Source organism: Myodes glareolus, chromosome 19 (genome assembly GCF_982192425.1).
Source record: "Myodes glareolus chromosome 19, mMyoGla1.1, whole genome shotgun sequence".
In the NCBI taxonomy this organism is placed as follows: Eukaryota; Metazoa; Chordata; class Mammalia; order Rodentia; family Cricetidae; genus Myodes; species Myodes glareolus.
In genome coordinates, this window is record NC_142044.1 from 57,188,411 (window position 1) to 57,213,912 (window position 25,502).

The following is a 25,502-nucleotide window of genomic DNA, read 5'->3' on the forward strand; positions in this document are numbered from 1 at the left end:
CCCGCCCCTACACTTCTCCTCCCGGACTGCCCGAGCTGATGGTCCCGCACGGATCTGCTGCCCCGGGAAACCGCACCACTTTGTCGCAGACAAACCGCACCACTTTGTCGCAGACTATCTGAAGTCGTTCCGTGGCCCCGGCGTGTCCTCCCCTCCAGAGTCCTCGCGGGACCCTGGCAGGGCGCCGGTCGCCTTGTTCAGGAAGCGAGGAGCGTCAGAGAGGAAGTAGGTTGGGCGACCGCGTGAGGAAAGCTGCTCTCAGGCCGGGACCTCACTGCGATCCTCTGGCCGGGGATCGGTTTGCAACAGGCTCCCTTCCCCCCAGATCCAAGAAGTGGGTGCACCCCACAGAGGCGTGGGAAGCCCCACAGCCTTTGCGCGCCGGTCCGCTGATGTCTCGCTTGCTTGCGGTGGGGAGTAGAGAAAGCTGTCAGACAGTTTGTCAACAGGTGGAGGGAGGGACAAGCGCAGTACTGCTTGGAAGAAAAAAAAATGAGCAGAAAAAGCAAAGCCCTAGAAAGCCAGAAAGCTCCAGTCGCTTTCGTAATGGACACAGTGCCCCCAAAATAGAAGATTTAAGAAAAAAAATCGACTTTTCCGTTCCGGCTTTCCAAGGCTACACAAGTGGGAGACTATCCTGGGAGTAAGCCTTCAAGATATATGTCAAAGAGCTCAGGTTTCTTTTATATTCCTATTTTCATGCTAAACATTTTTGCTACTTGCATGTTCCAGACTGACCTGATCTCCCAGGCCAAACTTAGGCCTTTACAGTCTTGCCTCCGTCCTGTTTCTGGCCCAAGCAGAAAACACTGGTGCCGCCTTTGCCCTCTCTATATCAGCAGACTTCCGTGGATTGTCCTGCAGAATGCATCTAGCGCAAGGAGACTCACGACCCTTCAAAGAGTCTCCTCTTCTTGTTTCTTTGTCCTTACTCTGCACACCTTATTGTCCAGGAAAACTCTGCTCTAGGGATGAATACCGAAATATCTGCACCCCCCTCGGAACTTCCACTGTCTCTTCTCTCAACTCAGAAGATAATCAATTCAAAGGCCCTGATCAATCCCCCATCTCTAATCTCCCCTGCTCCTTGCTGTTTGTCTGTGGAAATGGTTAGGTCTCGCACCCATCACAAAAGATACTGAGATACCTAATAACATATCAAAGCAGATGCTGGCCACCAGGTTTTCCCAGCATCCCTCAGTCCCTACCTCCAGTACCTGCCCCCTTACCCTGAACACTGGGTACTGGGTACCAGCCCAACTACTTGGCTTCCCACCCCTAGCTCCTCTGGCCCCTGTATAACCTAGCCTTTTGGGCTATGCCAGTCTCTTAATCCAGACCACCACTTTTGGTAGGAAGCTCCTCTCTTGCTCACCCTGCCCCTCTCTCCTCAAATGGCCAGGCTCAATTTGGCCATGTTTACTCTGGACCCTCCTAGATATCTCTGTCAATGCTTGTGGCTATGTTCTCTCCCTTGTATCTATAATAAACCTCCTCAGCCCCTGAGGAACAGTCATGGTCTCTCTTCTATTTCTTTTCTTCATTCAGAAGCACCTCCAAATTCTGTGCCTTCTACTCATTTTCCCAGCATGCACCGCACTGACTAGTGTCCTCATTCCTGTCCTTAGTCGAGATCTCAGAAGGCCCATGAGAACTAACCCTTCACAAGGACTAACCCTTTTAAAGTTGCAGCCCCTTGCCACTCCATCTGACACTGCCTTGCTTCCTTTTTTTTATTACAGTGGCAAAACACCATAACCAAGGAAAGGTTGAGCTTAGGGATCTAGATAAGAGCTTTCTCCAAGCACAGTAGGAGAGTGGGAATGGCAGCCTGCAACAGACAAAACAAATTAGATAGAGCAGCAGCTCAGAGTTCACATCCTGACCCACAAGCAGGAAGCTGAGAGAGCACACTGGACATGGTCCAAGTCTTGAAATCTCAAAGGCTGTCTCCACTAACTCCTCCTCATCCTCCCAAACAGCCAATTGGGAACCAAGCATTCAAATGAGGGAGACTTTTGGAGCCTTCTCATTCAAACCACCACAGACACCATTTAACATACCTTAAGATGCATTCTTAGCTTGCTACCTTCCTCCTCCATTAGAATAAAACTCCTGTGTGTTCTTGTCTCCTTTTTTTTCTCTATTTTTCCTGGTGCTTTATTTTATTTCCAGGCACCTGAAATAATATCGATCTCAAATAGGACACCTTTTTTGGGGGAAATGGATGACAGTATATTTTTTAGTATATCCAAAGGATTTTAAGTTGCCACTGAAGTAAATCAGTGTATGAGAAACATAGATGTTGCCCGTGGCATCCAAAAGGGCCCTTTGCAGATGTGTCAGGGACAGATGGAAGTGTTGTAGGGTGAGAGTCACTGGGAGAGCTTATGTGGAACATTTTTGTTTGGGTATAGGGGGTCGTGCAGTCAGTAAAACATTTAAAATATGGCAAAAAATGAGTATGAGAGTATGAGGCTAATAAGGAAAGGAGTGGTGGAGGGGAGGAGCCAGAGTGGGAGGGAACCCTAACACTTTACAGAGGAGGAGACTTGCAGTTGTTCTTGTTTTGTTTATGGTTTTGTGTGTGTTTGTTTTGGTCTGGTCCCCGTGTCTTTGGGCTCCATCTCAAACCAGTTAGGATTTGTTTGTGCCTAAGCAGCAGTTGCTCATAAGGGAGGGTACGCATTCCATCCTTGGCCGTCAGATCCAGTCTTTATAAATTTTGGAATACTGCGGTAGCCAAGGAATCAAACTGGTCCCGAAGGTTGTTAAGCTGCCCTGAAATTGCTTTAGTTTTTCCTGAGATCTGGGGGGCAAAGAGGGTAACTGATACAAAGAAGGCTGCTGTCTGGTTGTTTTAGTTCTGAGTCCTGGAAACAATATCTGAAGTGGCAAAAAGAGGGATAAGTTGGATGGCTCATTAGTTCCCCCTTCAGAGGTCACCCAAACTGCCTTTGGGGGTCTCGGAGCATTGATTTCAACTACCCCGAGCTGACAAAAATGAGTGATGTAGAAGGGACCATAGGTAGCATGCCTCAGATGAGGATCCCTCTAAGGAGCCACAATAAAACATAACAGATGGGAAAGATCCAAAACGTAAGACAGGAGGTAATAACTGTACATCCTTCTGTAGGCAGAAATTTGCTGTCCTGCCAGTCAGTTCTGTCCTACCAGCCAGCTCCCAAATAACCACACAGAGACTTACTATTAGCTATAAATGCTCAATCAATAGCTTAGGCTTATTAATACCTAGCTCTAAACTAGCATCTTAAATTAACCCATAGTTTTTATCTGCACTCTATCACACAGCAGTACCTTTTTTCAATGCAGGATGTTCATCTGCTTCGCCAGCCTCTTGCTGGTGACTCTCTGTGACTCCACCCTTCTTCCCAGCATCCTCTTTGGCTCTCCGGCCTAACCTCTTCCTGCCTAACTATTATCCACTTAGCTTCCTTTTATTTAAATCGGTCAGAAGGTACCTTGGCAAAGACACATCTTCACACTGTACAAAAAGGTTATTCTGTAGCATTCTTGTGGGAACACTAAGAGGCCAAGTTAAAGATGAAAATGTTCAGATCATGATTAATGTAAGTTTTGTTTGGTAAGTCTAAGTGATCAGTTATTTCTAGGTCTGTGCTGAGGAGGACATCATGGCATAAAGCACATAGTGGAACAAATCTACTTACCTTTTGGTGTGGAAGGGGCAGAGAGAAGGAGGGAGGAAAGAAAAGATATAAAAAGAGAAAAGGGTTCAAGCCCTTCAGGGGGCACATACCTGCTGACCTTTTCATTTAGGTAGCCCCCACCTTTTAAAGTTACTACCAGTTCTCAATATCCCATTAAACTATGAATCCATTAGTGGATGAATACATTGATAGATAGCAAGAGAGCCTACATGATCCAAACACCTGCCAAATGCACCCCTGCCCCCCGCCCCCAGAAAGCTACATATTAGGGGCAAAGACTTGAAAACAAGAGTTTTGTATAATTATTTCAAATCCAAATCATACTATACAATATCAGTATCTATAACTTAGAATCTGTTAAAAAGCATAATTCACATTAATGCATAGAATGAGTTTGATCCTTAACTTATGGAGCTGAAAGTATGACAGAGATCAATGGCAAACAAGCAACTAATTATATGTTTGTAATTATATTGATGTTTGTAAATATTGATGATTGTAAATATATTGATATAGTGATGAGTGGTGATTAACTATGGAGAGAGTCAACCTGTTTAGATACGATAAACAATGACAGCCAGGGAGACATGAATACTAGCATAGAGGAAGCTTATATACAGATAAAAATAATTTACTGTTTTATAGCTTTTATATTTTGCACCATTTAAATATATCATGTACTCCTAAGATTAAGTATATCTAAAAAATTAAAACATACAAAAACAAATCGTTGAGAGAATAATATGTCTGTTTCTCTTGATTAATTGGAAGGAAGGATTATTGTCTGTTGAGAATGAAGAACAGAGAAAGTGCAAGAGAGGTAAAAGTAGGAAATGGCCATGGGAGACAAGGGGAGAAAAGTAGAAGGTTAAGTGAGAGCTGGAGGCCAAATGGAAAGGCCCGTTCTCACCAGCCTGCCCCTGTTCTCACCAGCCTGCTCCTGTTCTCACCAGTAAAAGTAGGAAATGGCCATGGGAGACAAGGGGAGAAAAGTAGAAGGTTAAGTGAGAGCTGGAGGCCAAATGGAAAGGCCCGTTCTCACCAGCCTGCCCCTGTTCTCACCAGCCTGCTCCTGTTCTCACCAGCCTGCCCCTGTTCTCACCAGTCTACCCCTGTTCTCACCGCCTGCCCCTGTTCTCACCAGTCTGCCCCTGTTCTCACCAGCCTGCCCCTGTTCTCACCAGCCTGCCCCTGTTCTCACCAGTCTGCCCCTGTTCTCACCAGCCTGCTCCTGTTCTCACCAGTCTGCCCCTGTTCTCACCAGTCTGCCCCTGTTCTCACCAGTCTGCTCCTGTTCTCACCAGCCTGCCCCTGTTCTCACCAGTCTACCCCTGTTCTCACCAGCCTGCCCCTGTTCTCACCAGTCTGCCCCTGTTCTCACCAGCCTGCCCTGTGATCTAAGGCTGTGCGCAGCAGCTCCATGGACCAGTAACCCTGTGGGGCGTCTCCTAGCTACAGCCTCCGAAGTAGAGTATAGGAGACAGGAGGATCAGTCAAATAAAGGTCCTATCAAGAGAGTAGCCACAGAGATGGGCCATGGATTCCACCATACACAAAACAGTTGTGCAGATCTCACGGACTCGAAGCTGTTCGAGGTCCTTGTATGCACCGTGAAAAGTAGCTGGGTGGGATGTGTCTTTAATGCTATATAAATTAGTGGGTTTTTTTTACTTTGACAAAAGATTTTTCGTAAATTTTTTTGGTTTTGTTTGTTTGTTTGTTTTGGTTTTTGAGACAGGGTTTCTCTGTAGCTTTGGAGCCTGTCCTGGAACTAGCTCCTGTAGCCCAGGCTGGCCTCAAACTCACAGAGATCCTCCTGCCTCTGCTTCCCAAGTGCTGGGATTAAAGGCATGCACCATCACTGCCCAGCAAAGCTTTTTAATAGTAGATGCCAGAGTAACGGCTCAGGGGTTAAGAGCCTTGCTACTTCTGCCGAGGACACAGGGTCAGTTCCCAGCACACACATGGTGACTCACAGTCAGCAATAACTCCAGTTCCACAAGATCTGGTGTCCTCTCCTGATCTCTGCAGGCACCAGACAGGCACACGGGGCACATACATACACACAGGCAAAATACTCATACACATAAAGTAAAATTAAATGTTGTTTTAAAATGTAATAGTAAATGGGTATTAATTGAGAAAAAATACTTTAAATTCAAAGCTAAGCCTCTTCTGTTTCATTTTATAGATTTGACTCCCAGGTCTCTTTCTGATAAGCATCTTGCTTTTCATAAATTTCACTCGGAAAATTCCAGTGTCAGAATGAAGTTTTCCAATGTTTGTTTGTGGGTGAAAAAAGTTAATAATCCTAGAGCATGATTAGATGACTTTCAGTGGGAGGTGGGCTGGAGTGAGAGTCGCTCTGTGCTCAGACAGTCGGTCCGTTTCCAGCATCTCATGCCGTACAGCAACACATGACATATGGCTTCTAGATGCTGTCTCTGGAACTGTCGTAAAGTTGTAGGGTTTTAACTTTTTTGTTTGTTTTTGTTGTCGTTTATTTTTATTGAGTTAGTTAGAGGATTTTTTTTTTTTGAGACAGAGTTTCTCTCCATATTCCTGGCTGTCCTAGAACTCATTCTGTAGACCAGGCTGGCCTCGGTCTCAGAGATCTGCCTGCCTCGGCCTCCCGAGTGCTGGGGTTAAAGGTGTGAGCCACCACCGCCCGACTGACCTGTTGTCAAGTTTTAACGACAACTGTTCATATTTCAGGTAGAAGATGAACAAGCCCCTGACACCATCCACATATGTGCGCAGCCTCAATGTCGGACTCATTAGGAAGCTGTCGGATTTTATTGATCCTCAGGAAGGGTGGAAGAAATTAGCAGTGGCTATTAAAAAGCCGTCTGGTGATGACAGATACAATCAGTTGCATATAAGGTAATAGGCTGTTTATTTTTCTTTTCATTCCTTCGCATCATAAGAAGGATGCAGGCATAAACACTGTCTAATGTAACTGCCTCTTCTGATCTTAGCATGCTTTTCTCCTGTCTCTGCCTCACGAGTACTGGGATTAAAGGCGTGCACCACCACTACTTGGCCTAATTTTTAATTTAAAAAAAAATTAAATGAAAAATAAGATGTTTTCATTTCTATTTAATTAAATATACTTAGGATCAAAATGTAGGCACATTCTGCTTCATGAAGCAGGCTTTTCATTTAAAAATATATAGCTGGAAAACTGACTATGTCATGTAGGGTGCTTGTAAGACTTTCCGATATAGCTGAGTGGCTTCAAAGTATACACTTTGGTCAGAAGAGCTCAGAATTTGGATCTAGACTTGGGTCCATTTTTGAGTGAGCTGTGTGGCTCACATCTGACTACTCCACCCATCCCAGCCTAGCGGTCTCATGGTAACATTCTCAGCTGTATATCCTGTGGCTCTCTGAGGAGATAGTTGGTAAATAATATTAACCAGGTGCGTTTGACTGGCATATGTGTATATGTGTTTGTGTGTGCATGTTAAGTGTACATGCTTGTGGAAGCCAGAGGTCACTGTAATATTAATTTGGGAGTATCACCCCAACCCTCCAACACCCCTGTATACAAGAAGTCTGGGATGATTGGAAGCCCCTGGCCTGGGTGTTGCCCGGGTCCAGACTGCAACTCCCAGCCTGCCAAGTGCTGAGCCCTCCCCCAGGGTGGGTCAGGACCACTCCCGTAGTCTATTTAGACTAGTGCTGGAAAAAGGAACACGTGGTTTCAGGTTTGCGTGGGCTTTTCTCCCAGCCATGCTTTCTCGGTCCACCCATGCCATATTTATTAAACACGGGCATTTTAATTTGGTCTAATCTGGTTTGATTGGAGTTTCTTGCGTCGGCAGAGAGGTTTTTTTGTATTAAGATTAAACCAAACAATCACCAAGGGGTGACTTGGTCACTCTTAATCCAACTTGTTTTTTGAAACAGGGTTTCTCACAGAGCTCGGAGCTTATGAATTCATCTAGACCAAGTAAACAGTAAGCATCAGGGAAATGCTCATTACTGCCTGTCCAGTCCAATATTAGAGCAGGTGCCCCCGCACTGGCTCTTTGCCTGGATGCTGGGGAACTCAGGTCCTCAGTCTTCATCTGACAATGGCAAATGCTTTACCAACTGAGCTGTCTCTCCCTGCCCCAAAAGTTAGCTTACATTTGTTTAAAGTTCTTTATTTTATTCTGAGTATGCATGCTTTGCCTACATGTCTGTGCTTGTCCCACATGCGTTCCCACGCCCGTGGAGGGCAGAAGATGGTTTTAGATCCCCTGGAATTGGAAATACGGGTCATGGTTGTGAACTGCCCTGAGGATGCTGGGAACCAAATCCTGGTCTTCTGTAAAGGCAGCCAGTGTTCTCAACCACCGAGCATGCCTCCAACCCCAGTTGTTACCTTGAATTTTCATCATCTTTGGCTCCTTTTCTGCCGAGTGTCTTTCTCGTAGTTGGCGTCGTATCGGTTCGCTCCCACTCCCCCTCCCTTCTGTCTTGAGGAGGTCCAGGGATCCGGAGAGAAGGGGATGCGGGAGTGGCCGATCGGTGTCTACTTTCGGATGAACTCTCCTGTGTGCTAGTTTCGTCTCTTGCTTTTCAGGAGATTCGAAGCCTTACTCCAAACTGGGAAAAGCCCCACGTGTGAGCTGCTGTTTGACTGGGGCACCACAAACTGCACAGTCGGGGACCTTGTGGATCTTCTGGTCCAGATTGAGCTTTTTGCCCCTGCTACTCTCCTGTTGCCGGGTAAACTGGGCGTGGCCAGAGTGACGAATGGCAGAAATAGAAGTGTTGGTTTTTCTTTTGATTCTTTAATGGCATGAACAAACCTGACACTCGAGTCCTCTCCATTCTTTCAGCCCTCCCTCGCTTTTAACCACGGTAGATGCCTGATGCTCTGGGCTGTGCTGCTAAATTGATAAAAGCTCAGGGATGGAGTCTGATCCCCTCAGAGTCAGGTAGTTTTGTGCCAGGAGGGTTTGTTTAGAGGGACAAAGAATGCGTCCTGTAGAATCAAAGAACTTATTCTTTTAAGCCATGTCTCCCTCTAGACCCCCATTCGGCTTCACCTTGAGAGGACTCTCATCACAGCTTCCCCTGGGTTACTGTCCTTCTGACCTCTCATTACCCCACTTCTTTCCTCTCTCCTGCTAGTTGATCTCAGCCTTTACTGTGTAAAGAATCTCTTAGAGTTCTTGTTGAACATGTGGATTCCTGGACCCCCGTGTCACACCTTCTGTTTTGGTTTTTTTTCTTTATTTGGTTTTGGTTTTTTTGAGACAGAGTTTCCTCCCTGTGTAGCCCTGGTGCTGTCCTGGACTTTACTCTGCAGAGCAGGCTGGCCTTCAACTCACAGAGATCCACCTGCCTCTTCGTCCCGAGTGCTAGGACTAAAGGCATGCCCCACCACTGCCCGGCATCACACCTTCTTAACAGAACTCATAGCATGAGTTCAATGTCTAAAATATCTTTGATTCCTTCTGCCCCCGGCCGTGTGTGTGTGTGTGTGTGTGTGTGTGTGTGTGTGTGTGTGTAGTTTGTTTTTTTTTTTTTTTGAGACAGATTCTCATCTCATGTGGCCCAGGCTGATCTTGAATTTACTGTGTAGTCGAGACCAAAGTTGAACTTGATCCTCCTGCCTCCACCTTTAAAGTGCTGGGACTCCAGGAGGACACCATTGTGCCCACTAGTTGTCTCTTTTTAAATAACTACAGTGTTTCCTAATTTCCTCACGGTTCTGGACCACATTTGTGAACATGATCACTCTGTCTATTCATCTGTATCACCATGGACAGCATCATCCTAGGTATCTCCCTGTGTTTGGTGAGGATGTCGGCCAACATCTGGGAGCTGCATGTGAGTTCCTGGTTGTCTTAGGGCTTCTGCTGCTGTGAAGAGACACCATGAGTACAGCAACTCCTATAAACGAAAACATTTTATTGGGGTCGGCTTACAATTCGGAGGCTTAGTCCATTATCATCCTGGCAGGAAGTATGGCAGCATGCAGGCAGACGTGGTGCTGGAGAGGTAGCTGAGAGTTCTACATCCTGATCATCAGGCAGCAGGGAGAGAGATGCTGGGCCTGGTTTGAGCATCTGAGACCTTAAAGCCCACTCCCAGTGACATGCTTACTCCAACAAGGCCACACCTCCTAATAGTTTCTCTCCTTATGATCTCATGGGGGTCATTTATATTGAAACCACCACACTGTTTTTTCACAAAGACTTTTTTTCTTACACAGAGACTAATTTTGTCTTCTCGGTCGGCAGATGCTGTTCCCCAAACTGTCAGCAGTGTACCTTCTAGAGAAGCTGCAACGGTGGCACAGACACACGAGCCCGGCCATGAAACAGTCAGGGCATCGGTGACGCCTGTGCCGAGGCTAGAACAGAGCTGTGGGCAACCTTACTCCTCAAGCTCAGACGACCAAAGTTCAGAATCCAGCGACACTGGTACCCGTAAGTGATGCTGCCTATTCTTTCCCACTGGTGGATTTGCCTTTATGGTGACTGAAAGTAAACCTCTCCTGTGTGTGCTGTGGGCAGAGACACGTTGGCAGGATCCTTAGATGTGTGTTTCCCTTTACATTTATTATGATTTATTTATGCATCGACATTGCATCAGGTACTATTCTTTCAGTGACTTGAAGCAACAGGGCATGCAAACAGTCACAAAAACTAGAAGGAAACAAGTCAGCATGGTGCTGTACGCCTGTGCTCCCAATACCTGGAAGGCAGAAGCAGGATGGTCAGGAGTTCGAGGCTGGCTTTTGCTGTTAGCAAACTCAAGGCTAGCCTGGTCTGCATGATACCCTATGTCAAAACTAAATTTATAAAGAAAATAATTTTTCAGTGTGACTAGAATTTTAGAGGAGTAGACTAAACTTCACCAAATAAGTATTTTGGGTGGAGATGGAGTGTTTGGTACCAAGTGTAATTATCATGATAAAGGCTACAGTCTGTATTTTGTGGGTGTGTGCATGCATGTGTGCATGTGTGCGTGTGTGTGTGTGTGCAGGTATGTAATCTTCAGGTTGAGAAAACAGCAGTTATTAAAGCCACATTCCTCTGTTTGAGCATCACCCCCTTGCCTTGTGATGCACTAGGTTTCCACAGTTTTTCGTTCTATGAGTTGAAGAGCATCACCAATGACTTCGATGAGCGACCTGCTTCTGTCGGCGGCAGCAGAATGGGAGAGGGAGGCTTCGGAGTGGTATACAAAGGCCACATGAAGGATACAGTTGTGGCGGTGAAGAAGCTGGGAGCGGTAAGGTGTGCTCCCTCCTCCTGTCAGGGCAGGTGAAGAAGCTGGGAGCGGTAAGCTGTGTTCCCTCCTCCTGTCAGGGCAGGCCGTTGGTCAGCCTTCATGTAAGAATCTATTGAGGACTGTGGAGCCTCCTCTAGAAAAGTGCTTATGGACCCAGACATAGAACCATGTTCGTAATCATGATAGAGTCACAAAAATAACTTAAGAAACTTTGTATCACAATGCTTCATAGTTAATCTAGATTCAAGATAAGATACTAAGAAAATGTTATCTGGGTACCTTTGAATAACCTGTCCCATTGAAAAATACAATTTAGGTGCCAGTGAGATAGCCCAATAGCTAGAGGTCCTTTGTTGAGTCCGTGGGAGTCATGCAGAGATGGGGGACAGGCTATCAAAGTCTACTACACCAGAAGCAAACTTTATTCCAGGTTAAAAAATTAAAAATTAAAAGAATAAATCTCCATGGGGCACAAAAAGCTGAGACCACAGCCAGAGATGGGCTTGTGTGAGTGTGGCAATGGGCTGTTTCCCAACTCCCCGTTTTATAGCAAGAAGCAAGCATTAAGCACAAACAAAAGAATTTTTACAAGGTAAAACTCAGATACAAATTGCCCTTCTTTACCATTTCCATTAACAGAGGTTTTTTTGTTTGTTTGTTGTGTGTTGTTACACTAGTGTCTGTATCTAAGCCGGTCTCCCTGGCTGTTCCTGACAGTGTTTACCAAAGCTCTGCACTTCTTCTGCTACTGCCAGTTTAGCATAGCAGGGACAACGCATAACCACACAGTCACATACAACCCATCCTTTTTTAAAATCTATTTATTAAAAATTTCCACCTCCTCCCCACCTCCCATTTCCCTCCCACTTCCCCCACCCCCACTCCCCCTCCCTCTCCAGTCCTAAGAAAAGTCAGGGTTCCGTGCACCGTGCACCGTGGGAAGTCCAAGGTCCTCCCCGCTCCATCCAGGTCTAGGAAGGTGAGCATCCAAACAAACCAGGCTCCCACAAAGCCAGTCCATGCAGTAGAATCAAAACCCAGTGCCACTGTCCTTGGCTTCTCAGTCAGCCCTCTTTGACAGCCACATTCAGAGAGTCCGGTTTGATCACATGCTCCATCAGTCCCAGTCCAGCTGGCCTTGGTGAGCTCCCATTAGATCAGTCCCACCATCTCAGTGGGTGACGCACCCATCGCGGTCCTGACTTCCTTGCTCATGTTCTCCCTCCTTCTGCTCCTCATTTGGACCTTGGGAGCTCAGTCCAGTGTTCCAATGTGGGTCTCTGTCTCTATCTCCATCCATCACCAGATGAAGGTTCTATGGTGATATGCAAGATATTCATCAGTGTGACTATGGCACAAGGCCAGTTCAGGCACCCTCTCCTCTGCTGCCCAGGGAACAATCAGGGGACCTCTCCTTAGACCTGGGAACCCCTCTAGAGTCAAGTCTCTTGCCAACCCTGAAATGGCTCCCTTAATTAAGATATCTACTTCCCTGCTCCCATATCCACCCTTCCTCCACCCTAACCATCCCATTCCCCCAAGCTCTCCCCAATCCTCCCTTTCTCCCTTCTCCCTCCCCATCTCCCCTTACACCTACTCCACCTCCACCCCCATGCACCCAACTTTTGCCTGGCAACCTTGTCTACTTCCAATATCCAGGAGGATAACTATATGATTTTCTTCAACCCGTCCTTTAAAGGTTAACTCAGCTCACATCTGTTGCTGGTCATGAGCAGCCAGGGAGTTATCTAAAAGCTGACCCTCAGTTTACAGAGGGCCGCTTCAGCCTTGCAGACAGAGCTACAAGTTATAAAGCAAAGTAACCCACTGTTAATAGTTAATCCTTAAACTGCTAAAAAAGCTGCTAACCTCCACATGTTCACTGTGGCATGTGCTAAATGTAATTTTAAAAATTATACACACACCACACACATATTTGAAACAGGGTTTCTCTGTGAATTCCTGGCTCTCCTGGAATTCGCTGTGTAGAACAGACTAGCTCCAAACTCACAGAGATTCATCTACCTCTGCCTCCCAAGTGCTGGGATTAGAGGCATGTGCCTCCACGCCCAGGGGAGAAACATTAATGCACATTATGAAAAAGGAATTTCCTTCCCTGTCCTTTGTTCCTATTTCTGTAAGGGTTTCTTATCTTTAATTATTGATTAATTATATTATCAATCTGTCATATCTTTAAAACGCCAATATCCTGTGTGTGTGTCTAACACAGGCTTCCCTTGTCATTGATATTACAGGTGCTTCAATAGGCTTTGCCTCTCTTTTCTACTCACATTTGCTTCCACGTTGTTACACAGAATTCTTTTTTAAAACTACCGTGTGGTGAAGTTTTATGTTTCATTTTGTTCCTACCACAACCTAAAAAGGTTTATATATTTTTCCTTTCTCTAAAACAAGGCCTAGGGTAAAGCACTTGTATTTCTAGATGTCAATAATTCTCTAAAACAAATAGAAAAAGACTCTGTGGGGAACAGGTGTATCCCTGTATTAGTGAGCATTCATGACATGAGAATGGCCAGGTCAAAGACCTCAGTGCCTCGGGCTCGTGGGAATGGAAGGGTGTGGCGCGCCCCTTGACCAGCAAGGAAGAACGACCACGAAGTCGAGGATTCTTCTCAAATCACACTTTATTGGAGCCTCTTGGTTGAAGGGAGAGCAGGAAGCGAGAGAGAGCGCGAAAACCAAGCAGCAGCTGCTTCTATAGGGTGGAGGGACTCGGATACTGTCCTGACTGGTGAATACCATTCTGCTGGTGTCCGGGGCCTCGGGATTGGCTAGGGACAAGGCTCAATTATGCAAATGTGGGCAAAGGGTGCTCAGCCCCACGTGGCAACATCAAAGGGATTTGTTTACCTCCAAGCTGCAGGACCACCTGCGCCATCTTAGAATGGCGATTTCTCCAGGTGGCTCCCTACAGAAGGGCAAGGCCTTTCTCTTTCTGAGTACCACCGGTGTTGACCAGTGGTTGGCCTTCAGCTAAAGCCAGTACAAGTAAAGATCTCAGCCTCTGCTTCCTCAGCCCAGGTGACTGCCGCCTGAGGCTGCTCCCTACAGAGAACCCCCTAGGATGTGCTGTGCCTAATAAACACACTGAGTTTCTGGATTGCTGGTGTGGCTCTGTCTCACCAAGTGGACCGCTTGATCCCAGCTTTGTGTTACTTATGTCTATCTGTCTGTCTGTCTTAGTCTCCTGTCGCTCCCTGTCAGATTGCTTAGTACCCAGCTGTGCAGACGATAGCAAGACATTATTTTTTTATTCATTTTACTGTACTGTTATTGAACCCAGCGCCTTGTATACGTTAGGCTAGTACTTTACCCCTGGAGCTATGCCCCAGCCCTCTTCATGTCTCACTTGGAGCAAAGGTCAAGCTGGCTAGGCCACCCTTGAACCCCTCTGGAAGCCAGGCAGGCCCTGAACTTGACGTTCTCTGACCTCAGCCTCCCAGATATCTGGGACCACAACCCTGCATCACCAGATTTGGTTTACCACGTGATTTTAAAGTAGGCAAATCAGCAGGGGACTCTTTCTTAACCCTCCTTCCACCTCTAGGAGCCACAAGGTTGCTGTATTGCGTTACAAAATATATTTTTATCTTTCTAGATGGTTGAAATCAGTACTGAGGAACTAAAGCAACAGTTTGATCAAGAAATTAAAGTAATGGCAAAGTAAGTGTTGACTTGCCACTGTGGCTTGGGGCATGACATGGGGCAAGGAGACCTGGTTTCGTGCAGATTCGGGTGTGTAAAGATGCGGGGTTGAGGCCAACATTATTCATTCTCCGATTATGTGATTGCATATACTCATATGCCAGCAGATTAAAAGCGGTCGGTGTTTTACATCACAGCAAAGTTACAGAGGATTTGAAGAGTTTTCTATTATCAGGTGTTCTAGAATTCCTGACAAGATCAGTTGTAGTGACAAAAAAAAAAAAAAATCCAACTATTTATAAATCCAAGAATGATGGTGCACTCCTGTAATCCCCATACTTGGGAGGTTGACATAGGAGGATTATGAATTCTAGGACAGCCTGTACAACGTTGCAAGTTCCAAGACAGCCAGAGCTATAAAGGCAGACTCTGCCTCAGCAATAAATAAATAAAAACAGAAACTACTTCTAAAATAACAGACCCTCAGAGAAGCTAAAATTCAGAGGAAACTAAGGAAATACTATATACAAAGATGTTGAGAATATATTGATGTAGAATGTCGGAAATTATTAGGCTCCATAAGAAAGGAGACGAGAACCAAATCAGAAAATGAAATAATTACAGCGACTGGTACTTGAGTCTATATAGTATGCTAGTCACTGCACTGTCTGCTTTAAGTTCGTGGACTCATTTAACTCTGAGAACAATGAGTACAACCCCCTTAATAAGAAAAAAAGAAAGAAAGAAAGAAAGAAAGAAAGAAAGAAAGAAAGAAAGGAAGGAAGGAAGGAAGAAAGGAAGAAAGAAAGGAAGGCAGGCCAAGGTTTAGCAGTACAAAATAATTTACCCAAAGTTACATCGTCAGCAAATATTAGAGATGACTTCTGGTCCAAATATAGCTAATTCCAGAGCTCTTGATCTGAATCCTAAGGAGGTTATTGAACAATCGCCATGAGGCCATCACTATCCATCACCCACTCCGTTGTTGGCCTCATAAAATAGTTAACAGACCGAGGTTAGTTTATGTGCAGTAAAAATGGCGCACGTGGAAACCCCTGTCAATACTCTCTCCGGACTTGATCTCCTCATCTCTTCCTCCATTGTCGGTTCTGCCACTAACTTGAGGCCCAGGTGGTGAAATGTCTGCCATGAGCAAGGCTCTGGGCTTCATCACCAGCACCTGAAACGGCACGTGGTGTCACACACTTGTCCCCGTGTCGATTCGCTGCATCCCCAGCCTCTCGGGTCACGTTCGTAAGGGGCTCTTTCTGCACCTTGCTATCAGAACGACCAATCCAAATGTCTTACCTCTGTCCACTGGGGCGTGAAATGGTAACATTGTGCAGGTCAGTGAAACAAAAACAGGTGAGCCACCACCTGCTTTAGAGACAGGAGAAATTTGATAAACGTTATCTAGTTGTATTTAAAATGTACAAATTTGGGGGAAATGGAGAATTTATCGAATCAGCTTACACTTCTCAGAGTACGTCTGAGAGTAGAAGTCTGATTTTATTCTAGGGTATGCAGAATTATAGACGACATGGAACGAGCAAAATGAGTAATGCCTGAGAGGAGTGTCTCTCATGTGCCGTGCGTGCTTCAGGCTAGCCCAGCTCTTCATTGACGCCCACAGCATCCGTGTGGCGCGGCCCTGTCACGCCAGCGCCATGTTCCGTGTGCAGGGAAGGACTGAGGCTGAGGTTGCCAGCACGCCTTGTGTCAGACCCAGGAGGTGGCAGGACTCTGCTTTCAGCTGAGGCCTGTGGCTTTTGTAGTCACGTCTGTCAAGTGTAACAGAGAACTCAGAATGTAGACAAGTATGTGATGGAAGACTGTAAGCCTGACAGGAAGACGCGGCTAACGACGCTCCTGGAAAGCAGTGCCTTGGGTGTGTTACAGCCGTGTTGTGTTAGGGATTTGTCCGTGCTCTAAAGTTTCCAGGTCTCGAAAAAGGCGCTGAGCAAAGATGAGCATCAGCCTCGTCCTGAGCTAACCTGTCTCAGGTTCTGTTGATCTGATCAAAGGTGGCTACAGAATCGGGAGAGGTTCGCTTCTGCTGTGGATCAGTATTACTGAAACAAGAACCGTTTACAGAAAAGAATCTGCAATTTCAGTGAGCCTGTTAGCATGTTATGAACACCTGTCACATTACATATGGCACGTATATTACATATTACATACACATATTTATGCAATTATCTCTTTGATCTTTCTGCTAAAACTCTTAGCTTGAGTAACCCCTAGAAATATCCAGTCTAATAATTTTGCACTCTCCCTCACCTGTGCAGGTGTCAACATGAAAACCTGGTAGAGCTTCTTGGCTTCTCAAGCGACAGCGACAACCTGTGCTTAGTATACGCTTACATGCCCAATGGCTCCTTGCTAGACAGACTGTCCTGCTTGGTAAGACGCCTGTCACCAGACTGCCTCACTTCCCGTTTTTATGTCATATTGCTAATGTTCGCATGTGGCCGGGTTCACTGACACCACACTGAACTTACTGTTTCCCTGTTCTGTAAAATGATGCAGTTTATGTGTTGACAGGTGTTGCAAATTTAAAACGCAAAGGCATCGGTAAAGGCCAGATGTTGACGATGTTCTTGTGTATTTTTATTTTTTAAGTGCGGAGTGCAGACTCCACTTAATCTTATATGAGATTATTTTTTTTGCAAGCTTTAAAAATTGTAATCCTAAATTCTTAGTGATATGGTTAGTGATACAAAAATGACTATAGAGAATACTAGTATGGGTTTTCTTTGGACTTTTTTTTTTGTCACCTAAACCATTGTTTAAACTCTGTTTGTTTCTTCACAAGGATGGCACTCCACCACTTTCTTGGCACACGAGATGCAAGATTGCTCAGGGTGCAGCTAATGGCATCAGTTTTCTCCATGAAAATAACCATATTCATAGGGATATCAAAAGGTAAATCTGCTGTGAAGAAACTCCGAAAGCCATCTTTAAAGAATCATTTTCTTGCCCTTTTCATTCAGTCTTTGCGTGTGTGTCTTAACGGGTGGGGCGAGACTCTTCCCGTCCCTGGAAAGCCCTTTGCACTCCACACACCTGTCACCTCCCTTGTTTCAAGCCTTCTCACCTGTTTCCCTGGGGAGATGAGAGTTTTCTGGGCTTTCGGATCACTGGTCTCTCCTGGACCACCTTCATCTCCGTGGATATTCTTCAGTCCTCTCCACTCTTACGTTATTTACCTTGTTAGATTATTATATTTGCCTTATTATACTTGCTGCATGCTAGACTTCGTACATGGTATGGTTAGCAGATATAGCTCGAAGAGGAGTTCAACATCAATCAGATAATCACAACCTAATAGAGTTTTCATGTTTATTAGTGTTCGGGGTTTGTGTAAAGAAGGATTTTGAAGGAAATGGTGTTGAAGCGGAGGCCTGAACAATGAACAGGAAACAAGGAAGCACAGTTTGAGGGTAGCTGTGTAGTCGATGGTGAAAACATTCTAAAGAACACAAGCCTATAAGATGGATATTAGCAGGGAATTTGAGGGGGCTGGAGAGATGACTCAGTGGTTAGATCAGCAATTAAGCCGCTCTTCTCGAAGTCCTGAGTTCAGTTTCCAGCAACTGCATCTCTAAGGGGATCTGGTGCCCTCTTCTGGCATAAAGGTGTACATACAGATAACACTTGGGGATAAAATGAATAAATCTGAGAGAGAGAAACGGGGGGGGGGGGGGGTGGGGAGGAAGAGAGAGGGAGAGAGAGAGATGGAGAGACCATGAGTTGCAGGAAATAAAATGATTACAGTGTGACTGGTGTGCAGAAAGTAAGGGGTAGAAGTCATGAGAGGAAACTAAATAGATGAGCAGGATTTGATCATAACTGTGATGAGATGCTGTTAAATACACAAAACTACAGCAGTGGCTGTCAGCCTTCCCATTGCTGTGACCCTTTAGAACAGTGCCTCAGGTTGTGGTGACCCCCACTATAAAATTATTTTTTGCTACTTCATAACTAGTTATGAATCATAATGTAAACCTCCGATATCTGACAGTAACCCCTGTGAAAGGGTTGCCCGACCCCAAAGAGGACAGGAGAACTGCTGGACGACAGTGTCATATTCGAGTTTGTGAACCACTTTGAGTCAAGCGTAGAGAGTGGTTTAAAACCAGGAGAAATTAAGAGATTGCTGTGGGCGTCTTGGTAGGCACAGCTCATATGAGCAGAAGTGAACAGATGCAAGGGGTTAGTGTGGCAAGACACGTTTGCATCTTAGCTGTAGAGGGCCAGGAAGAGGGGAGAATCAGTACCAGCCTTGGAACTTACAGCATCCACAGTTGCACGCTGGAATAATTGGGATGTGACTCACTTATGTAGAAAGAACAGGGGAAGAGGTTCCAGTTTCGGGGGAGGGGCTTTGAGAAAGGTATACATTCAGTGTTTGAAGTTTTTTTAAGAGATGGAAGTAGAGAGGCTAAGCGGACAGTATGACACATAGATTTGTCGGCAGAAGTCTGAGCAGAAGATATAAATGTGTATAGCACTTGCATGAATGTGATGCTTGAAGAGTTATCATTTAATTATTGAAAGACACAGCATAAGAGCCCAGGACTAAATCCCAAGGACCCCTAAAATGTAATGACCAAGTAAAAGGGAACAGTCCCCAAAAGACATCTAATAAACAATATATACATATGGGTGGATGAAACTCTATTCATAGACCTGCACCTCCCTTATGTTTTCATCTCCCTTCAAGATACAGAAAAGAAAGGAAAGCAGTGATCTCTCTCTTGCTGTCATCTAACTGACTGATTTAAACACATTCCAGTCTCCTAGGCTGCATCTATAAAATGACACACATTGTAATATATATATATGTATATATATATATGCGCGCAGATGTACACATATACCTCTAAGAACCTACTTGACCTTGTAGGCAAGAAAAGTTTTCTTCCTTCAAATTTAAATTTTTTTTTCCAGCGCAAATATTCTACTAGACGAAGACTTTACTGTCAAAATATCTGACTTTGGGCTTGCACGGGCTTCTGCAAAGTTTGCCCAGACAGTCATGACCAGTCGAATCGTGGGCACAACGGCTTACATGGCCCCTGAAGCTTTGCGAGGAGAAATAACGCCCAAATCGGACATCTACAGCTTTGGCGTGGTACGTGATCATTCTCTTTATTGTTTTTCTTTTATTTCTTTATAGTGTGTGTGCACGCACATGGCACAACGTGCACATGCCAAGAGCCAGAGGGCAGCTTGCAGGAGCCGGTTCTCTCCTTCCACCATCTTGGTTCCAAGGGAATCAGACCCAGGCTGTCGGACTTGGCGGCAAGTGCCTTTAATTGCTAAGTCCTCATAACGAAAGGACCCGGAGTTCCCAGAACACATGTGCAGTACTACTTTTTGATATCGACGTCCTCAGGCTCTATTCAGGAATTTCTAGGTAGATTTCTGTCAGCACCCACGCTCCATGACAGTGGTTAGCACAACAAGAAAGTCTTGCTCTGAGTGTTCAAGTCCCTGGGCTCATCCATTTTCCTTCTGACTCTCACTTGATGTCTCCAGTGTTTTGCTCTTTTTGTCTCCCTAGGTTTTATTAGAGCTAATCACTGGACTCGCGGCTGTGGATGAAAACCGAGAACCTCAATTACTAGTAACTAATTCATTTTTATCAGTCTTTTCCTCTCTTGCCTTTGTGGTCTTAAGTTCATGTGTGTAAATATGGCATGTAGAAATGCCCTTTCTGACTATGTGTAATGTTTCTGACTATGTGTTGCTGGGATGTAATTGTGAAGCCTAAAGAGATTGTTTATATAGTCTTTGTTCAATGAGAAGAAAGCCACTTCACCTATGGCTTATTACTTTCTAGGGTATCCAAAGCCTGGGTGGCAAAATCATTTTCATATCATAGGAAAAAAAATTATAGTTTTCATTCATATCTGCGTAAGAGTATAAATGTAAAGATACATACATATATATATGTATATATATATATATGTATGTATCTTTACATATATCTTTAGACATATTTATAAAGGAATATATATGTGATACTTATATAGATGAACATATATATGTGTGCCCTTGTATATATCTCTAAAGATATATATATATTATTTATAAATGTTTTCTAAATTTTTTAACAACTATACTCCTTTTATCCTAATTTATTTATATGCCGTACTGGTACAAACTATTCAGACAATAGATATTTATTAGATCATGTACCAGAATTAGGATCAGACGATCAGAAGGTATAACTTACTTGTTCCGTCTTGATGCCAGGACTGGAGAGATGGCACAGCAATCAAAAGGTCACACTCCTTTTCCAGAGGGCCAAGTTTAGTTCCCAGCACCCATGTTAGGTGTCTGACAACTGCTTGTTACCCTAGCTCCAGGTCTGAGGCCTCTCACCTTCACAGGTACCTGCATACTTGTACACATAGCCACATACAAAAACACACACATGCATATGGATAATTAAAATAGGACTTTGTCAAAGGACAGCAAAAGTCTTAGTGGCAATACTAATTTGAGAAAACTGTAGTGTGTGAGATTGTTACAAATGTCCACCGTAAAACAGAAATGTCCATGGTCTGTTGGAAATGCAATATTAAAAGAGTATATGAAGTATATTTACATTAGAAGATATTTATGAGAATAGTCTAATGGTATCCAGAATTTTATAATGGCAAATTTAAAAAACTTTATGTTAACTAGAAATATGAAGTTTTCTGTCCCATCAGTTCTAGGAGATCAAGAGAGAAGCCTGAACTGGAGAGGCCCTATTTAAGCTGTTACTATATGGACGTAGATAAAGTTCGGGGCAGGGGTTGAATTAAAAACATAATCTGTGCACAAGCATGTGCACACAAACTTTAAAGAAAATACAGCAGACTTCCCCGTGCAGTACTTCACTTGAGTGTATCCCAGGTCTCAGAAATGGGACTGCTGTATGCTCTTCTTTAAAAGGATCTTTATTTTTTTCGTTAATTTTCTTCATACACTAAAGAAATAAACATGAGAAAAAGAGAGGCCAGGAAGATGTTCAGCATATAAAGGTGCCGCCACCTAGCCTGACCTGCGACCTGGCTCCTTCAAGCATCCTCTGACCTCCACCTCCCACAATAAATAAATCAATGGAAAAATGATCTCTTATAGGAGGGGTTAGCAGTGTAGGTTGGTGCTGGTGGGGAGAACTCTTGCCTAGCTGGCACAGGGCCTAGAACTGGATCCCTAAAACCAGAAAAACAAGACAAACAAAGCCCCAGAGGGCCAGAGAAGAGATAAGGGACTAGGGGTGACCACCTGTGCTTCCCCAGCTTCAGCTTCTGGCATAAAGACCTCTTGGGGTCTGCTACCAAGATCCTCCTCCCCTTCAGTAGGTGTAAAAGTCACCACTTTGGTTTGAGTAGAAATGAAACACAGGATCTCTGTGAGTCACAAGTTTGCACTGTGTCATTTAACAGTGAAAGTGTAAACATCGGGGAACAGTACACTCTGGAGTGCGGTACGGCTGAGAGGTCCTAAGACTGTGATGTCGGTGTTTGTGATCTGTCTCTCAGTGGGCCTTCTTCCCACTGCTGTGTGGTCTCACAGTCCATCTTTTGCAAGGGTTTTGGAATGCTATGTTCCACTCCTCACTCGTAATCCTTCCTTTCAATATAAATTTATTTGAGCTACTACAAAATATAGTAAAATATACTACAAAATATAGATAAGATAAACCAGGTATCTTAAAGTGACAGAAAGATAGCCCCTCAGTACAGCCAGAAGTCTGAAGTCAAGTTTTGAGAAGTCCATGAGTCCCTCCTGAGAGTCCAGGGAGACTCTTCCTGCCTCTCCCAGGTTCTGGTGGCTTCTGGTACCTTCGGCTTATAGCCCTGTCACTACCGTCTCTGCTGATGGTGGTGGCATTTTCCTCTTGGTTTTTTTCTTTTTGTCTCGTATATATACACTTGTCATTGAAGTTAGAGCTTTCCTGGGTAACTCAGGATTTACTTACTGTTTTATTGCTGTGATAAAACACCAACCCACCCACGCGTGTAGAAGAAAGGGTGTATTGGTGCTTATGGTTCCAAAGTCTCTTACAGGGAGATATAGTAACAAGTGGCTGGCATGACAGCAGGAGCAGGAAGCTTGCAGCTCATATCTTAAACCACAAGCTCAAATCAGAGTGAACTTGTGGTTTGAGAACTTAAGGCCTCAAAGCCCATCCCCGCCCCACTGCAAGTGATAAACCTCCCCCGAAGGCTTCACCTGCCAAGCCTGCCCAAACAGCACCACCAACAGAGGACCAGTGAGCCTATAGTGAACATTCCATCCAAACCACTAAACCCAAGATTGCCCTCTCATTGCAGATGTGTACAGATATCGTTTTTTCACGTGAGGTCATGTTTACAGACCCCAGGAGCCAGGACATAGACGTACATACATACATACATACATGCTTCCAGGGCCACCACTCATCTGACTGTTCAGCCCACAGCACCGCCTCCTCCTCCTCCATCGCCCAGTCTCCGAGTCCTTCTTTCTCTTTCGTTCATCATTCTCAGTTCCCGTGAATAAGCCCAGGGTGTCTAAATCTAGCAGGCGAAACTGTATTCTCAGAAATGATCAGGAAGCTGATGCTCCTGAACTGGCAGATGCTGCCAATAGGAATGCGAGCTGTTGGCTCATCACAGAAAGACGAGAATTATAAAGCAGATGGGTAGGAGTGGATAGGAATAAGACGAGTAAATCAGCGATGTGTGTACGTTTCCTGATCTAACGTCCGCCCTGTATGGCTTCAATTCCTAAGGAGGTTATGAAAAAAATAGGAAAATGAGTTCAGGTTTTTACAAAAATAGACGAATTTAAATCACTTAAATTTGTGTTCTGGTTTCTTTCACTTTGAAGCTTTTGACCAACTTTCCATGCTCATTCTATAGCTGGACATTAAAGAGGAGATCGAGGATGAAGAGAAGACGATCGGGGATTACACCGATGAGAAGATGGATGATGCGGACCCCGCGTCCATTGAAGCGATGTATGCTGCAGCTAGCCAGTGTCTGCACGAAAAGAAGAACAAGAGGCCGGACATCGCGAAGGTACCCTCAAATCCACAGGCAGTGAGGGCTGCGGGCCGTTAGCCTTTACCAAGTGTGTGTTTCGAGGCGTCTGCCTAATGTTCTTTTGTTCTTTCTTTCTTTTTAAAGGTTCAACAATTGCTGCAAGAGATGCCTGCTAAGAACGAGTGAAATAGGCTATATATAATCTATATATAATACACTCTATAAGCACTCACCCCTCGCCTTTGTTTTTTAACGTCTTGTGGTCCTGAAGACTGAACAAGCACCCTGGCACTGAGCTACATCACCAGCCTGTTTTTTTGGTTTTGTTTTCCTAAATGGTCTTTATGTTTAACACGGCGGCATGGTGCACTGTACTGAGTGATTAACAGATGTGTTGACGCACTGCCAGAATGACTGCAGCATGGCGGCACTTGGCTTCACCTCCTTTGTATGGAGATCATTTTCCACGGCAATACCATCAAATTACAGCAACTACAAGATTCAGGAAAACAGCACGGCACTGGGGAGACCCTAGGGTTTGGGGTTTTGTTGTTGTTGTTGGCCGAGATGTCCTGATACTCTCTCTATATATAGACCAGGCTGGTCTTGAGCTCAGAAGTCTACCAGCCTCTACCTACTCTGCCTGTGCCACCACCATATAGCCAGAGATCCTGGTTTGAAGCTCAGCAGACTCCGCTAATCTCAAGTAAAGCCCTGGTCCAGCTCTCAGTTACTGTAAACCTCAGATTTGGCTTTTCTTTTTTGTTAATAAACTCTGTGCTCCTGTAAATAACTCTTCCTATGCTCCTGGTACGTAACCTCCACCTGTACATAACCTCCACGGCTCCTCCCCACCACTCCTCCAATACGTAACCCCCACACCTCCTCCTGTACGTTATCCCCACCACTGCTCCTGTAACCCTAATTAAACTCATTGGGTCACCAAGGTAGACATGGGTGGACTCAATCATTCAGTCTGTCACTGATATCCTAGTTTGAGTGAATAGATGTTTGCTTGTCTCCCCCAAGAAAAATTCACACACTTAGTACTTTGTGTGGGGCATAACAGAACCAGTGACCAGCTTACAGGTGGTACTTGCATTGTCTCTGCTATGTGCAATAAGACAGTAACTGGAGCTGATCTGTCTGAGGGTGGAGCACCCACCCAAGGGGATGTCATCCCTTCCCATGTGGTAGGAATGGCAGGCTCTCTTGCTGCGCTGGGTGGTTCTATGTATCAACTTGACACAAGCTAGAGTCTTCAGAGAGGAGGAGCCAGCCCAAGGTGGGTGGTGCCATCCCTGGGTTGCTGGTTCTGTGTTCTATAAAAAGGTGAGCTAAGCAAGCCAGAAGAAGCAAGCGGGTCAGCAGCACTTCTCCACAGCCCCTGCATCAGCTTCCGCCTCCGGGTTCCAGCCCCATATGAGTTCCTGTCCTGACTTCCTTCAGTGATGAACAGAAATGCTGACTTGTGAGCCAGATAAACCCTTTTCTTCCCGACTTGCTTTCTGGTTTTCTGGTGTTTCTTGCTTTTCTAGTGTTTCGTCAAAGCAATGGAAACCCTAATGAAGACACTTGCTGTAGTGATGGCTGCATTGCCTTGGGTGAAAAGATATGTAAACAAGACAGCAGTGGTCCACCTGCAGGCGGAGTCTTTGTGAGGAAAGTTCCAGAGAGGCCATCTTCCTCTGTCAGTATGCAATGGCATGCCTCCTTGATGAGTGGAATCATCCGGCCATTTCATACTACAATGAGAAAAAGGTGCAGATTCCGTCCTCTGCATTATTGAGTTGCACATAAAATGAAAGAAAAAATGAGACCAGGGCAGATGCCCTTTAATGCCAGGACTTGGGAGGTAGAGCTAGGCAGTCTCTGT

The 25,502-nt window shown here is 45.0% G+C and overlaps 1 protein-coding gene across 1 annotated transcript; it reads left to right on the forward strand.

Moving 5' to 3' along the window:
• Window positions 1–28: 28 nt before the first annotated feature.
• Irak4 (interleukin 1 receptor associated kinase 4) lies at window positions 29–24,576 on the forward strand. The gene is made up of 12 exons (XM_048444776.3): window positions 29–225; window positions 6,405–6,572; window positions 8,263–8,408; window positions 9,932–10,120; window positions 10,768–10,928; window positions 14,548–14,612; window positions 16,883–16,997; window positions 17,410–17,519; window positions 19,548–19,731; window positions 20,164–20,226; window positions 23,504–23,662; window positions 23,771–24,576. The coding sequence occupies exons 2-12, from the start codon at window positions 6,412–6,414 to the stop codon at window positions 23,810–23,812; spliced, it is 1,395 nt and encodes a 464-aa protein (XP_048300733.3). The 5' UTR covers window positions 29–225; window positions 6,405–6,411; the 3' UTR covers window positions 23,813–24,576.
• Window positions 24,577–25,502: the final 926 nt, after the last annotated feature.

Coding starts and splice junctions, on each gene's coding strand:
- Irak4 (XM_048444776.3), top strand. CDS start 6,412: ATGAACAAGCCCCTGACACCATCCACATATGTGCGCAGCCTCAATGTC. Junction 8,409..9,931: donor TGCTACTCTCCTGTTGCCGG/GTAAACTGGGCG, acceptor CTCGGTCGGCAG/ATGCTGTTCCCCAAACTGTC. Junction 14,613..16,882: donor GAAATTAAAGTAATGGCAAA/GTAAGTGTTGAC, acceptor TCACCTGTGCAG/GTGTCAACATGAAAACCTGG.